At 48.0% G+C, this 16,346-nt stretch overlaps 1 protein-coding gene across 1 annotated transcript in view; it reads left to right on the top strand.

The window, feature by feature from the left end:
- Window positions 1–13,549, top strand: part of Itga9 (integrin subunit alpha 9) — a 307,991-nt gene extending 294,442 nt beyond the window's left edge. The window contains exon 28 of the mRNA XM_075964201.1: window positions 9,157–13,549. Within this exon, the coding sequence (XP_075820316.1) occupies window positions 9,157–9,255 (99 nt within the window). The 3' untranslated portion in view covers window positions 9,256–13,549. The remainder of the gene's footprint in view (window positions 1–9,156) is intronic.
- The last annotated feature ends 2,797 nt before the right edge of the window (window positions 13,550–16,346 follow it).

The raw sequence follows: 16,346 nt of genomic DNA, 5'->3' as shown, positions 1-16,346 counted from the left end.
GTGTTTCTCTGCATGCGTAGATGTGAGCCAGGCTTTCTCATGGGCTCTGCTTATTTGTGGACGATTTGTTAGCTAAGTTATCCAGACAGATACTCAATATATGTCCAGGTGAAGTAGTTCTAAATAGAAAGCTGTGGGTTCCATCCCTGTGCGTGCACGCTCACAGACTCACATGCGTGTCTGTGCGTATGTCATGGCCTACATGTGTGGTTCGAGGGATGACTTTCAATTCTCCTCTTCTGGCATAGTATACAATGTTCTGTCTGCACTCCAGAAGAGGGTACCAGAGCTGTGAGCCACCATATGGTTACTTGGAATTGAACTCAGAACTTCTGGGAGAACAGCCAGTGCTCTTAACCTCTGAGCCATCTCTCCAGCCCCTCAGCACCCTTGTTTTTGAGACACCGGCCTGGAGCTCACCAGGTTAGGCTAAGATGGCTGGCCAGTAAGCAGTAGGAGTCTGCCTGTGTCTCCTACCCAGCCCTGGGACTGTAAGCCATTGCCACCATGCCTTGCTTTTTCACACGGGTTCTGAATATCAGAACTCAGACCTTTATACTCGCCCAAGAGGCACTGTACCAACTGAGACATCTTCTCTGCCCCTGTGGGTTCAGCTCTCAATCTGGAAAAATATACGTATAATAAATATAATTTAGAATATGTAAGCAGTCTAGAAACTCCAGGAAAACTGTGTGTTTGGCATACGTTCCTCAGATTAATGGTCGGCTCTGTTGCTTTAAACTTAACGGTACTTTACTTAGAAGAGTATGTGGGGATGGAAGGAAACATTCGGCGTATCATGCTCGTCTTACATGCCCGCACATGCCAGATACCCTGTGCTGTCTGGCAGCCTGCTGGTCCCTGAGAGCAATACTGTAAGCCTCTCATCATGACAGCGCTAACTCTGGAGTCTACAGCCCCCTAGTCTAGAATCAGGGTTGTTCCTGGTTGTGCATATCTTATAACAACACCACAGCGGATGACCTTAGACTCAGAGAGTTGCACAAATCTTTCACTGTGTCCTTAGAGTGAAACCCTAGGAACGGAGTCGTGGAGGGATGTAGTAAACCGTCTTCCTGAAATGCTACCCTGAGCCCCCCTACCACCGCAGGTTTTGCAGAGTGTGCATTTTCCTGCGTGTTTGCCAACAGCAGACATTGCCTCCCTTTTAATCGTCCTTTGTTTACCCCACACAGCCAGATAGACTCTTAACACTCCCTCGTCTCCAGCTCCAGCGCCTTCCTGCTGAGAGGGCCTCTGGCCTCTGAGTGGAGAAAAAGGCTCAGTGTTTGGAATCTGAAAACGCATGGTTGTAGGGTAGGGGGAAGCATCTGTCTTCGTGTGGGCTTTTGGAATGAGAAGAAAGCACTCTTGCTCCAGCCACGTGGGCCCAGACACAAAGCAGGGGATGTCATGGTCACTCCCATTCTCCCTGCTGGTCTGCATGAAGACCCTGTGGCTACCCCACTGAGTTCACACCACCCACGACACCGTCATCTGCGCTCCTCTGCTCTTCCCCCCTGCCACCACTGTGTCCCTTTGCTTTTGTCCTGTTTGCTAAAAGAGAGTGTGGTGATAGGCCTTGTTCCTGGATAAGAGCCACATACAGAGGCTGTATTCCATAGCCTCATTTCTGCAGGAGAACGGAAGGACAACCTTGCATATACTGCACCATGGCTCCTTTACTCTTCTTGGAAGGGAAGGGAGAAAACACACATACTCTTCTGCATCAAAAATGTCATTGCATAGAACTTGCCGTCGTTCATCACGGTTATGAATCTGATACCAGGTCGTGAGGGTCCAGGGTGGGCTAGAGCGTAGTGGGTTATGCCTGCTTGTTTTCTCTGTGCCTTGTTGGTACTTAGATCAGAGTAAATGCAGGCAAAATGCACTCTGCTGTCTGATCCTCAACAGAGCTCACCGCTCCTTACTGATCTCCGTAACCTTCTCACACTTCCCTTCCTGCCCCTCACGTATGTGGCAAGCTTTTGTTTGAGATGAGGTGCAGGAGTTGGTTGACTGTTGACACCTGATGGCTGTTGACTGGGGACTTGTTACAAGGACCTCCATCTTTCTGAGTCCATGACAGTATGTGATGTCTACCTTCTTGAATCCTGTCAACTGAGAGACCTCAGGATTCTGGACACCTGGGAGTATGTGTTTTAGTATTAGAATGAGCCACAGGTCACCTTCAGACACCTCTGCAGGGGCCCCCAACTGGTTATAGATGGCCTTCTTCCGAGGGTTCCACCTTCATCTTTGCCGACTGGTTTCTCTTATGCTCTAAGTTGGCAACCTTTGTGTAAAGTTTTCTAGACCCGACTCTCCACACAGGTACACATGCAATGCACACACACACTCAGGCACACACACACACTCAGGCACACACACACACTCGGGCACACACATACACACACTCAGGCACACATACACATTAAGTTAATTAATTTTGAAAATAAAAGGAGTGTCTGGTGAGATGGCTCAGTCCGTAAAGGTGCTTGCCGCCAAGTCAGGCAGCCCAAGTTCAATCCCCGGGACTTGGGGAGTGGAAGGAGAGACCCAGCTCCCACAAGCTGTCCTCTGATCTTCATATGTACACTGTGGCGTGTACATGGGAACACATGAGACATAAAAATACCTTGGTACAGTCTTCATATCAGAGGGTGGTCCGAGTCAAGCATGGCTGTGAGATCTTCTGACTCCTACACAAAAGAAGCAAGTGGGATGGGAAGCCTTTAGAGGGGAAAATGTCTTTTTTGAGGACCGACTGTATAGTCAATCTAGAAAAGGTTAGAAAAACAAGTGAAATGAAGGATTATTTTGAAGACCTACCTTCCCTACAATGGAGGACTACAGACATTTTGTCAACTCTGCTTCCTATATCCACAACCTAAAAATAATGCATTATGGGTATTGAGTAGCAATTCAGTATCAATGACGCCATGTGGAGAAACCCGCTGAAAACTGGCTGAGGTCCAGCCCGGCATCTGCCTTGTCAGACCTCACCGGTTTGGGTTTATCACCATGCTCCATATGTAATCCCCTCTACCCCTCCAGGGAAGCCGCTGGCTGGCACCAGCCGTCCAGATGACCAGGAGACATATTTCTACGAACACTTAAGGGACAGATGGCCAGAGGTCAGGCCCTCTTCCTGTATGGACACATCTATTGAATTCCCTCCGACTATTTTTTAATTTTGTAAAAGATTTATTTTGTGGGGAGTTGGGGGGCAGATTTGGTCAGAGGACAACTTAGAGGAATGGGCTCTCTTTCCTCCATGTGGGTCCTGGAGATTGAACTCAGGTCATCAGGCTTAGCAGCAAGCTTCTCTACCCACTGAAACATCCCCTGGGAGGCCTGAGTTCCCTTTTCAAGTGCTGCTGGACATTGTTGCCTGTGGTCATCTGTGTCCTACACACATGAGCCAAAAATGATTGTCCCAAAACTGTGTGGTCTAAACCCAAATGCTGGTATGATACTAAAGCTCTAGAGAGCAGATTCCGCCAGTGCCTCCGTGATCCACACAGGCTTGTGGATCTGCGTGCTCGGTGCTCACTGGGTGCCCAGTGTCTCCATTCAGCAAGTAGCACTGGGCTCCTTCTGGTGGTGTACTCAGGTAACTGGGCAGAAGCAAACAACAGACCTTACACTGTTTTAAAAACCGCAGAGAAGGGCACTTTAGTGACTGAGAGGAGCAACAGTACTTGGCCTTGTTCACTGGTCCCTACCTTGTGACATATGTCCTGTGGAGTTCCCTTCTTTCAGAAGCAGAAACACCTTGAGGTTTCAAAATGCCTTCTCCAGAGCTAGGTCCTGGTCCCTGTCTTCTGCTCAGCCCACTCATCCTCCCCATCTAGACCCTGCCGTTACTGCTCCCGAGAACCTTCCTAAAGGGCCTGCTGATGGCCCAGACTCTCTCATGCTTGGCGGCAAACAGACCTGGCTCCTACACAAAACCCACAGCAGGGCCCCAAGCTAAGCAAAGCGCTGAAATGGATCCTAATCAACCTTCTCAGAGCTGAGCCGTCCGCGGACACTGGGAACCGTAATTTAAACTTGATGTGCAAGGATTACGGTAGTCTGCCAAACCACTGCACAGGAGGAAGACTTTGAAACATGAAACTCTTTCAAGGGAGACAAATCCAAAAGCGTCCGCTCTCCGTTGCTACAGCTCCTGGCTGGGTTGGAAGACACCCCAGCCTGGTGCCTCTTCCTAGAGGCCCCTTTATGGAAAGGGTGAACTGCTCAGAGGTGCGGCAGCATGGGGTTAGCTTGTCTGAGAGACACCTTCAACTCATTAACACCAGTGGAGCAGGGCGAGAGAAAATATGTTCAGGCGTTTGACCTTTGGAAGAAAAATGCCTCTCGCATCCTTCTACTGCTTTCCTGAGTCTGCCCCTGCTTCTTTGCAGTTTGCCAGACACACAGGCCACCCCTTCAGTGAAGGAGCTCGTCCACAGCCCCCAGACAAGGACCCTCCATCTCTCTTCTCTTTTCTTTCCTGATTGACACATTTTCAAAACCAGATGATTAGGAACAGAGTGCCATTGTTTTGCAAGGAAGACCCAGTCCTGCCTGGTCAAGAAACAGGGTGCAGAAAAGGTTTGGCTGCCCCCCCCCCACCCCAACAGGAGCTACTTGGAGGCCTCCATCAGCTGAAACCATTCCAGGAGCCTTGCATTCTAGAGCTTTCTTAGAGAGTATGGTTTTTATTGGAGAGCATCACTGTGACTCACAACCCAAACTGCTTAGCCGTGGACATCTGTGGGGTGGCACAGGGAACATGTAAGGTTTGGCAGCCGTGGCAGAAAGCTCACCATCTTGCCTCCAATGCAGTCTGAGAAAACCCATCCCTACTTTTCAAAACAATATACACTCGTGTGCACACATGGACACACAGTCTCAAACCAGCCCCCCCCCAAAAAAAAAACTATGTGCCAGTGACGTGTGGTGGGTCTAGTTTATATTGGGAGATAAATATTGGTCTGATACTGTGTCCTCAAGATCTCGAGATGGAGACGTGCTATGTAAACAGCCAAGTAACTAAGAGGTCCATAAACACAAGGCCCAGAGCTAGGCCAATGGAAGAGCGTGCCCAAGGTCGTGGGAATGGCTGCCCAAGAAACCCCCAAAAGGCCAGTGCACAGAGAAACACCCTCAGAGCCCAGATACCCTGGAGTTGTTTTGCTGTTCTTATCACCCTGAAGTGGACTGGACCAGGACTGTGTACCTCAGAACTGGGTCAGTTCTCATTTCTTCCTCTGGGTTCATTGACTCACCCAGCACTCACCTAATGGAGCAGCTATCGGGTTAGCCCACAGGAGGGATCTGGGAGCTGCTCTCTGGGGTTACTGTCGGGACCAGAAGGTACTTTGCTGTTCCAGGCCTCCAACTGAACAAACCTTGAAGCTAGTCATGAAGTCTCTTCGTAGGGCGGTTTCTCCTGCAAGCAGGATAATTATAAACAAAACATCTGAGCCCTCCTGGAACACGAGCCTTGGAAGATTCCAGAAAGGGTTCCAGATTCAGGAAGCAACTGACGCCACTGGGTGGAAGTGTGGGGTCCTTATGGGTACAGTGTATGCTTGTCATTGTTTCCCAGAAGTCTCAGGGTGAGCTTAGCTGGTGGTCCAAGACTTCCCAGAATTCCTCCCAAATACCCAGGCGTACTAATGAAAGGGGACCTACATGCTAGGATCAGTAGGGGTGATAGTGACTGGTTGGCACAAGGTACCATACAGTGTGGTGACTATACAAACTGATATACATATTCACTCATTTATTCGTTCATTTGCGTGCGTGTGTGCGTGCGTGCGTGTGTGTGTGTGTGTGTGTGTGTGTGTGTGTGTGTGTGTGTTGCTGGGAATAACAGCCATGGCCCTGTGCATACTAGGCAGGTACCATTCTACTAAGTCATTCCCCAGGTTCTCCTTTTGTTCTGGTAGCTTTTTCTTCATCTGTCTGAAGAGTCTGGGTTTGTTAGAAGAAGTCACTCTACTGCCATCTGTTGGGAAATGGCCCTGGCAAACCTGTCTATTCTCTGGCAACCCTGAGCTCTGGTGCACAGCCTGTTCTGCCACAGTCAGCCTTCTCCAGCCACAAGAATGTACTGTGCTTTAAGAAATGGTCTTTTGGAGAAGACATACACACCCGTGACAATTCAGCTTCCCCTGCACATAATCGCTCATCAGCCTCCCGTGCTCAAAGGTTGACTATTGGAGTCTGAACTCTTAGACCCTGGTGGGGAGAATGGACCTTACGAGGCTGTTTCTGCATGAAGAAGAGAGCTTGCTCTGGGTGTCTGCAGGAGAGGACAGCACCCTTACTTTGCTGGTGGCAAGAATGACATCCATAATGATCTGAGCATGTGAGCGTCGTCATTGCATTAGCTGCTCCAAATCCTTTCACCACATCTTAGCACGGACATGAGAAGTGAGCCATCTTGTCTCCTTCTTAGAATGAATAGGAACCCTAGTTCTGGAACCTGGGAGGTGGCTCAGTGGTTAAGAGCACTTGCTCTTGTGGAGGATTCAAGTTAAGTTCTGAACAACGGAGTTAGTGTGGCTTCCAACTGTCTATAACTGTAGGACTGGGTATCTGATGCCCTCTTCTGGCCTCTTCAGGCACCTGCACTGATGTGCACATACACACACACACACACACACACACACACACACACACAGACCCAAGAGTGAAATGTCACAAGTCTCCTTGATTGGTGCACGGTCACCATCAGCAGCCCCAAGTGTAGGCTAAAGACATTTTCTTGTTCTAGCCATGTTTATCTTCATGATTGAGTTTTTCTAGTTTCATTTCTGTTGTTCTGATAAAAGAACCAACCCACCCCCCAAAAAGCAACAATCAGGAGAAATGGTTCATTTTAGCTCCCAGTTCCAGGTTATGATCTGTATTGCAGGGAAGTCAGGGCTGCAGGAACCTGAACCAGCCAGTCACCTAGCATCCATAGTCAAATGCAGAGAGAAAGGAATGTGTACGCGTGTGCTCAACTCACTCTCTGAACTTACCCAGTCCAGGATCTCATGCCTAGGGAATGGCTCTGCCCACAGAAGTTTGGACCTTCCCATATCCATTAACAATGAAAAGAAGCCGTCACAAGCCAGCCTAACCCAGACAGTCTCTCAGTGAAACTCTCTTCTCAGGTGATCGCAGGTTGAATTGAGTTGACAGACTGAACCATAACAGATTTTCTCAGACTCTTGCAAGTTGTCCTTGGAAGGCCTCTGTTCCTTCCCTACCATTCAAACTGCACAGCCCCTTCCCTACCATTCAAACTGCACAGCCCTGGGGGACCTGCTGGAGTCTAGTAACAGGTTTCCTTACAATGCGGGGGAGGCAGCTCTCATCTGTGCAAGGCCAGTGGAGCCCCCTTCAGTGGACAATATGAGGGTGTTTCGAGAGAGTCCCTGATATCCACCTGCTTCTCTGCCTTGCAGGAGCTCATGACCACCCACAACTCTCATTCCAGGAAATCCAGGCCCTCTCTTGGCCTGACCTATTCAGGCACGGTGTGCAGATGGTGCACATGCATGCACATGGGCAAAACACTGATGTGCATAAAAATAAACATTTTTTTAAAAAGATCGATTTGATCATCACTATCACTGCCCATAAGGCATGCTCAGAGGCTCCTCTCCCCGACAGTAGATACTGTCAGGTTGAACATTGCTTTAACTATCACAGGCAGCAAACAGTTGCTTAGACACTGGATAGCAGCAATTGTAACGGCTATGTGAGATAAGCCAGATATTCATCTTACCAAGTGCCAAGAGCCACAGACCAAATGCAACTTCAGGGCAGAGGCAGAAAAGAAAAGCTGGAGAAAACTGCCACCCTGAATCAGGATGCAGAGCCAAGGGGAAATCTATGCTGTTGACTCCTGCATGGGTATCATGAATGCTACAGATATGAGAGAAAGTTCTAGAGGCCATCAAGGCAAAATGAGACCCCACTTCCCGGATGCTTGAAAAAGTTATCTGGGTGAGAGCACTGTTTTTCAGATGGATCCACAGGGGGCTGATGTCTCTCAGGACATTAAGAGGTTCGTGTAAGGTTTGAGGATGTAACTTAGATGGCGAAGTGCTTGCCACATACACACAAGGTCCTGTGTCCTTCCTCAGCACCTGTATAAAGCCAGGCATGGTGGCCTATGCCTGTAATCCCAGTGCTGGGGAGGTAGAGATAGTCAGATTCCCAGAGTTTACTGGCCAGACATGCCTGCTCAGAATGGTCCAAGCCACTGAGAGACTTGTTTCAAAAATCAAAGTGGACAGCTCCTGCCTGACTCTGACCTCCACACACAAAGCACATAAACACATAATACATAGAAAATGTGTATAAACATGTTTATACACTTATACATGTACACAAACACAAATTTACACACACATAAAGACACATGTACATATACACATAAACACTATACACATAAACACATATATACATACACATAAACAAACACATACATACATTAACATAAACAAACACATATATGCCGAAGTACATACACATCATCACATATGCATATAAACATGCACATAAACACACATATACATATCCATGTGGACACATTTGCACAAACATATAAACACACACATATATATAAACATATGCACATAAACAAGTGTACACATACTCGATATGCATGTAAGCATGCGTGTAACACATGTATACACAAACATGTAAACGCGTACATACATAAACACATATGCAGCAGGGAAAACAGCCAGTCAGCTCTAGAAATGCTGGCTTTCCCCATCAGTGGTCAATGCCTAGAAGATTCCAGCTTTTCCCAAACTTGATTGGCCATGGCATATTTATCGTTTTCTTCACTCAAAAGAAACTTTGAAAAACACCCAGTAACTCGTGTTTCCCAGCACCCAGTATGAAGAACACTTTTCCAAAAATCGGTGCAATGAACATCTTGCTGGGAGATAGACCAGGAAGTCAGTGTGGTTTGAAAAGTGGATCCAGGTAACTCTTTGCTTGCCGGTATTTTTTCTAAAAACAGTCTCACCTGAGACATTCTCCTCGCTTCCCCAGGCTTGGGGAGAGCTAGGTCCCTCCCACCTCCTCATAGCTCAGGCTGCCTGGGATACAGAGCCAGTCCTAACCCAGAGCTCTTCCACTGTCTTTCAGATGGGCTTCTTCCGCAGAAGGTACAAAGAGATAATCGAAGCTGAGAAGAACCGGAAAGAGAATGAAGATGGTTGGGACTGGGTGCAGAAAAACCAGTGACCCGCCGTACAGTCATGTGACGCCCTCATGCTCCCGTCGCCAGCCTGTGGTCCCTGATCTTTGTATCTTCCATATTTGGAAGAAAGAAATCTTCTCCAGATTTTCCGGAGGCCCCACTGATGCTGTTCTCCTCCTCATCCTGTCAAGCCCGGTGCCGACCTGAGATGGCTAACTCCAGCCAGGTCACATGACTGGGGCCACCATGACCTCCCTTTACGAACAAACTCAGAGCTTGGGAAAGACGAGCTACAGAGCAAAGCAATATTTATGGATGCAACATTGCGTGGTCAACCCTCAGGGGAAACTGTTACCTAAAAGTATTTTTTATAAATGTAAGCCTTTTATATTGATCGTGTCTTTATATTTGTATCGATGTTTTATTATTTCTATTAAATAGTTCTATAATTCACTCAAGCACTGAAACCTTGGAAATACATGTACCTGCATACAAATTTTAAAAGAGAAAGAACTTATTGTACTTTGGAACTTGCTGTTTAAAACCTGCAGATAAAATAAACTAAAGAAACCTCCTGAAGTGAATCCACCAAGCTGGGAGTACTGCAGAAACACCGTGGATGTGGCAAGACCACCTAAAACATTTCCTGTTGTTGTCACCTGGAGCTGAGGTCAGAACCTTGAAGAAGTATCAGTGCTTTCTCTTACGGACCTCTCACTGGGAGATTCCCAACAGGAACTGAGATGAAAAGCCTGTTTTCCTCACTGCAGATGCTCTGCACCCCTCTGACACATGCAGCGGACACTTCACCCTCCTCCCTCTGGAGTCAGCAAGCGCTGGATAGACAACTGGTCAACCTCAGAATAGCATCTCATCCCAAACACTGTGTACCAGGATTCAAAGCCCAGGACTGGAGCTGTGCTCTCTCAGCAAAGACCTGTGTCTCTGTGTGTAAGGTGCTGCCTTGTGATGTCATTTCAGTTCAAGGATCTCCATTTCCTCTGTCACTCTTGCTGCCCCCAAATGGTAGCGCTGCAGATTCCTTCCCAGAGAGGATAGCCCCACTTGATTTGTGTTATGTCTTAGGTGGAATTCTCAAGAGTCAAAACCTGGAATAAGGACTTGGATGCAACTAAGTTATTGAGAAAGTCCTCCCAGAAGCTAGCAGTGAGGACGTAGAGAATAAAATACAGGAAAGTAGGGGAAGCCAAGCAACAATGTCCCTTTAGGGGACAACCCACAGCCTGGCTTCAGCCCAATTGGATGGTCGGCAAGTCAGGCTCAAGAGTGTCCTGACCAGATGTCAGGAAGCTGGACTTTTGTGGTCACACACCTGCAGGGAATGTAAACTTTCTGCCTTTGGTTCTTGCTGACAAGATGACTCTGTCCTCTAAAGGACAGCTTCAGGGACACCCTCAACCAGGGAGACCCAGAAATCATATAAAGAACTCTGAGCCAAGAGCTTTGGTGTTCCCCTCCCCCAAACAAGTGAACGCTATCTTCAGCTTTTTAAAAAAAAGCCATAAGTCAAAGCTGGTCCTAGAAGTCAAATGTTGCATCTGACCCTGGAATGGAGACAGGGGTCACAGCAAGGCTGGGGCAGCTCAGGAAACTAGTACACACCCAGTTCATAAGTCTTGACAAAAGAAATAAGGAAAGAAGTCTTGGCTTTACCAGCCATGTACAACCTGGACTGTGGGTCGGGCACTGTGCTGGATGCTGGTGATCCCCAGAGAACACAGTCTCGGGGTAGTAAGCCATCCAGCCTGCAGTAGGTGTAGAGTGTGGATTCTCCATGAACCTCACTTGCAGCTGTCCTGTGATGATGATGTGCAGATCATGTCATGGTTTCCTTTAATAAATCATTCGATATTCTTAGGTGGTGAGGCCACTGCAATGCCAGCTGCAGTTTTAGCCAAACGCATCAGTCCCCACTGACTGCTTCCTGCAGAGGGCATGGCTTCATGGGGTCAGTGGAGAATGGTGGCTCACGTGCACAGTCCAGCTAGCCACACCTGAGAAGTGTGAACAGGGAGAAAGGGCAGACTCAGGTGAAATATGGCCGCTTGTGCCCCATCATGAATGATAAGCCCTCATGAGTGTGTCAAAATGTCAGTACAGCTCCATGGGGCAGATTTTTAGAAAACGACATGGTAGCCTCAGAAGCAAATCTTAGCAGCCTGTCTGATAATGCTGAGTACCAGGTGGCGGGAGAGCGTGGGATGTGGCTCCTTGGCACACAGACAGAGAAGAAGGTGGAGCCCGGTCTCGGAGTCCTCTCACTGAGTAGCTCAGCATCTTCATGCTAGCCTTCCTCAGGCTATCAGGGGAAGTGGGCAAGTGTGTTGATATGTCTGTGTTGCCTCTCTCTAGAACATTCTTTTAAACCCCCGCTGTGTAGCCCATTGTACCCTTTTGCCTCGGAATTCACCGTGGAAGCCCTGCAGACAGTCTCTTGGGCACTATCATTTATCTGCTTCCGTGGTTTCGTTGTTTTTCATGGTTTAGCCTGCTCTTTGGACTGGACTGAGTGCTGTTTTGTTTTTTTGTTTTTAATATGAAAAAGGACTAAAGCAATGCCTCTTTAAGAAACAAAGTGACCCCCTTCTTCTGAGTTTCCACAGGACTCAGGAAAGTCTGGAGCATCCCAAAGAGGCTATGCCGTTTAGAAGCACAGGAACACTAGCGAGAGGGAGCTGAGTGCCTGGCTTTGTGCTGGCTGACCAATGCTTGCCTTGTGTTCCTGGCATTGAGGTCACAAGCAGTGCTTTGGGGAAGTATCCCAGTGCCCAAAGGCTTGGCAGGCTGCATGAAGCCCCCCGCACCAACTTTCTTGGCTAAAGCCAAAAAGCATGATATCTCAACAAACAGCAACCTGTGATGCTGTTGAGCCTGTCTGGTTAGTGCGGAATGGTGTTCACATTTACCTAAGGTTAAGGTAACGTTATACCTGATTGCCTGGGAAATGTACCTAGGAGAGGTGTGCCCAATTTCAACGTCCTGAAATTTGGAGGCGCTGCAGAACATTGTCATTTGAGGGATGGACAGTTCAGTAACAGTGTTTGCCTGACATACGTGAAACACTGGGAGCGCTATCCCTTTAGCAAACACAAGGCAGAAACCGAGCATCGTTTCTCAGTTCCTCGAGGACATGAAATTTTAATAGATGGGGGTTTTGATGCGCAGCAGAGAGTATTTTCTGGGATAATGGCTGAAGGGAGGCTGCAGAGCCAATGGGGCCAAAGCAGCCTTCTAGATGAACTTCTAAGTCTCCCGCCCCCAAGGGGAACGTGGAGTAAATCTCCCGATGTGGTGCAGTGTTCTCCACAGCACGCTGGTCTGGATTTTGCTTCTGTTCAGTTTGCTTTGTTTGAGGTGCATGGTGTGATTGGCAGTGTGAGTTTATGCTTTCTGAGTGGTTTGTTGCAGGGCAGGCACCTCCCCTGCTCCCCCGTCCCCTCCCGCACATCCACAGCTTTACTGAGGTATCCACACAACGCACACTACCCAAGAGGATTTGGGATGGGAGAGCTGTCCCTCCTCACTGTGTCCGTGTGTACTCCCGTCTCTGCAGTCACTTCTAATTCACTTGCACTGTTTGGGAAATGCCAGGTTTACAAAAAATATGTGTTTGGAATTAAAAAAAAATGGCTTCAAACGACCCCAGCGTTTCTGACTGTAATTCATTGCTGCTAGAGCTCTGTGGGGTTCTGAAGAGGGAAGTGTGAGGCTAGCATTAAAGAGCATACCAAGAGCTGCCTGCTCTCACGGGAGCACCCCACACGACGGGGCTGACCCTGTCCTCGGGCACATAGTTTGGACACCACCTTCTCTGCACATTGCTTTCCTGCCTGGGGATGTGCCTGGTGTCATCTGTCCAGGGAGAAATGCCGTCAATGAAATGGGTGGGTTTCTCATCGCAAGCCGACCTCCTGCACATGCGTCTGTAAATCACTGAGCATTTGCCCAGGCTAGCCTCAGACCTGCTGTGTACCTGAGGATGGCCAAACTGGTAATCCTCCTATCTCTGTCTCTGAAGTACTAGGGTTACAGACGTGTACTGCTACATCTGGTTTATTTGGCGGCGGTAGGAATCAGACTCACTCTAAGCAAGCGCCCCGCCCTCTACACTACCATGCCCAGCCCCTCTGGAAGCTTCCCTCTGGCTCTCTCACTCATCTCCAGACGCTGCTGCTGCGTTTTCTTAGATTTTAAATATACATTTTCTAGCTGAATCCTCATTCTTATCCCAAATTCTGTTCATTTGTGGATTTTCCCCCTTCTTTTCCCTCGATATTGCCAACAAAGATCTGCCTAATAGATCACTCGTTTTCAAGAATAAAGCCTCTGGCTGTATCGAACCTGCTGTGTTTTGCTTTCTGGTTCATCAATTACAGCTTCCACACGTATGAAAAATGTCCTCTCTGGGCTTCATTGTTACGTTCACACGTAGCCTGCAGAGCCAGCTGGGTCGTTAAGCTCCCTGGCTGCTCCCCTTCCCTCTCTAGATTCTCATTCACGGGCACGTGTTCTTCACGGAGCTCATCGGTTGTTCATTTACTGTTGGCCGGTGCTTGGCGACTTCCCTCAGAAAGTTCTCGGTGGCGGCAATCCTTTGAAGCCTGGGTGACATGTGCTCCTGCCGAGAGTATTTGCCTTCACCTCTGCCGAGCTCCCATCGGGGGTCATGGGGTTTGATGGACCACCCATTGAATACGAAGAGCAAATCCACTCTGAGGCCAGCCCGTGGCTTCCTCCACGGGGTGGGATTCCATCAGCACCTTTGCATTGCCCTGTGCTCTGCTCAACACCCTGGCCGCTTTCACAAAGTCTCTCAGGCCTCGAGTACTGGCCCGCAGGGGCAGCATTCCTGTTTCTGATTGGCTCTTCCGTAGGCTCATTCATTCATTCGCAATTTGGTCTTTGACTGTATATCCTGGGCTGGCCTGGGACCTGGCATCCTCCTGCCTCACCCTGTTATGAAATCACAGTCATGCACCACCGTGCCGAAGTAAGCTGCTACTTTTTAGGCCACTGAATCCTGCAAGGCCCTGAAGGCTGAGCTTCTGTTTTGTTAGCTTTGGCGTAGGCTTAGGAGGGAAGTGAGAGAGTCTCTTCCCATGGGCCCCTCCACCACCTTTGTTCAGGCTTTGACTTGGGAATGGCAAGCTTCTGTTTTCTCTTCAGTGATTGGTTGAGACAGAATCTCACCATATAACCTTGGCTGTCCTGGAACTCACTATATAGACCAGATTGACCTGAAATTTATAGAGATCTTCCTGCCTCTGCCACCCAAGTGCAGGGATTCAGTGTGTACGCCACCACTCCAGGCTTCTTCGGTGGTTTTAATATGTTCTTAAAACACTCCATTCTTAGGATAACAGCAGGACAACTCTGCAGGGAAAGGCACCTGCTGCCAAGCTGGCTGACCTGAGTTCAATTCCCCAGGACCCTCCTGAGGGAAGGAGAGAACTAACTCTTGAAAGTATCTTCTAACTTCCACAGTGCACCCTGACATGTGCACTTCCCCAGCATGTAAACAAATATAAAAATAATTGTTAAAATGTTATTCTTTGTTCTGAACATGCTTTTTACGTTGTTAAGAGGACTGGTCTATCTGTACTCCACATGAGAAGCCTGAAGATCTGCTACCTAAGCTCCCAGCCTCCTCCTCTGCATGTACATCTATGTAACATTTTTACTATTAGAAACGTATCTTTAAGTATTCAGAAAAGTTGAAAGGATTTTATAACGAACACTCAAGTATTTGACATCTAGATTTACATCAGCGTTTTATTACATTTGGTTTGTCAAGTGTCCACCAACCTTCTTCCCACAAACTCCTGTTTTATTTATTTATTATTTTTGATATTCAAAGAAAGTTATAGATGCAACACATTTTCCTCTGGATGTCAGTAGATTTTTCTGTTTGTTTGACCTGTAACAATAGTATTCATCTATGATGTCTGTTTGACTCTGAAATCTGCTTGCAACTGTAGGGTTTTTTCATCCATAAATCCATGCTTATCATTCCTATCTTTGAGCATACTAAGCTTAGCTGTCACATGATGTATATGCCACCTCCAAAGCTGAGGTCTCCGGGATATCACCATTCTCTCTGCTGTTTCTCAGCTTGGCTCCTATTTCCCTTTTTTTTTCTTTTTGGATTTTTCCAGACAGGGTTTCTCCGTAGCTTTTGGTTTCTGTCCTGGAACTACCTCTTGTAGACCAGGCTGGCCTCGAACTCACAGAGATCCACCTGCCTCTGCCTCCCGAGTGCTGGGATTAAAGGCATGAACCACCACCGCCCGGCTTCCCCTTCGTATTTTTAAACTATACGCTGCCTGTCTTCCTTAGGACATATCTGAGAATTTGAAACACTTTCCCCATAAAACAGCCCTATTTGCTTTTGTAGGGTTCCAAGAGACACAATAACTGATACCATTTTCATTGGAATCCTTGCGGCTCTCAGCCCACCCAGTCAGTGAGCAACCAGGCTTTCAGAAAGGCTTCTCCTGCCCAGAGCCAGAGTTCCAGTTCAGCACTTGCTCGGAGTCCTTAGCAGGGGGTGGCAGGAGGGGATTTCTGGCGCCTCCCTGTTCTGGTGCCACAGCACCGTCCTGTCTCTGATTTATAGAAAGGAGACAGTCCGCTCGAATTCCTCTCCTTGAGTAGCTCCAGGATGTCTCAGGCGCTCAATCTTCCTAGTGATGCAGACACTGAAATTCAAGGTTGTCTGGTTTGATGCTGTGCCCAGAGCAGAACTGGACCTCAGCAGTCCTCTTGCCAGTCACCCTCACGGTTCTGGGGGGCTCCACTGTAGCTCGGTGCTTATTGACACTTTAGATTCTTGCCATTTCATCAGTAATTTACGGCAAACAAATACAGTATTCAACGTTTTAAAAGCTACGTTTGTTTTATTTATTTATTTATTTAGTGTCCGTGTATGCGTCTGAGCATGCAAACCAGCAGGCATGTATATGCCACAGCATACATGTGGAAGTCATCAGTCAATCAATAGAAAACTTTCTCTCCTTCTTGTAATGATCTGCTCCGTCTCTTTAAGAGACAAGCCACGCCCACTCCCTCCCTCCCTGTCCAGCCAGGCAAGCTAATCTTCAGCTTCCAGCCAGAG

Source organism: Microtus pennsylvanicus, chromosome 3 (assembly GCF_037038515.1).
Source record: "Microtus pennsylvanicus isolate mMicPen1 chromosome 3, mMicPen1.hap1, whole genome shotgun sequence".
In the NCBI taxonomy this organism is placed as follows: Eukaryota; Metazoa; Chordata; class Mammalia; order Rodentia; family Cricetidae; genus Microtus; species Microtus pennsylvanicus.
Note: the sequence above shows the minus strand (reverse complement) of the source record. Positions and strands in the feature narration are given on the sequence as shown.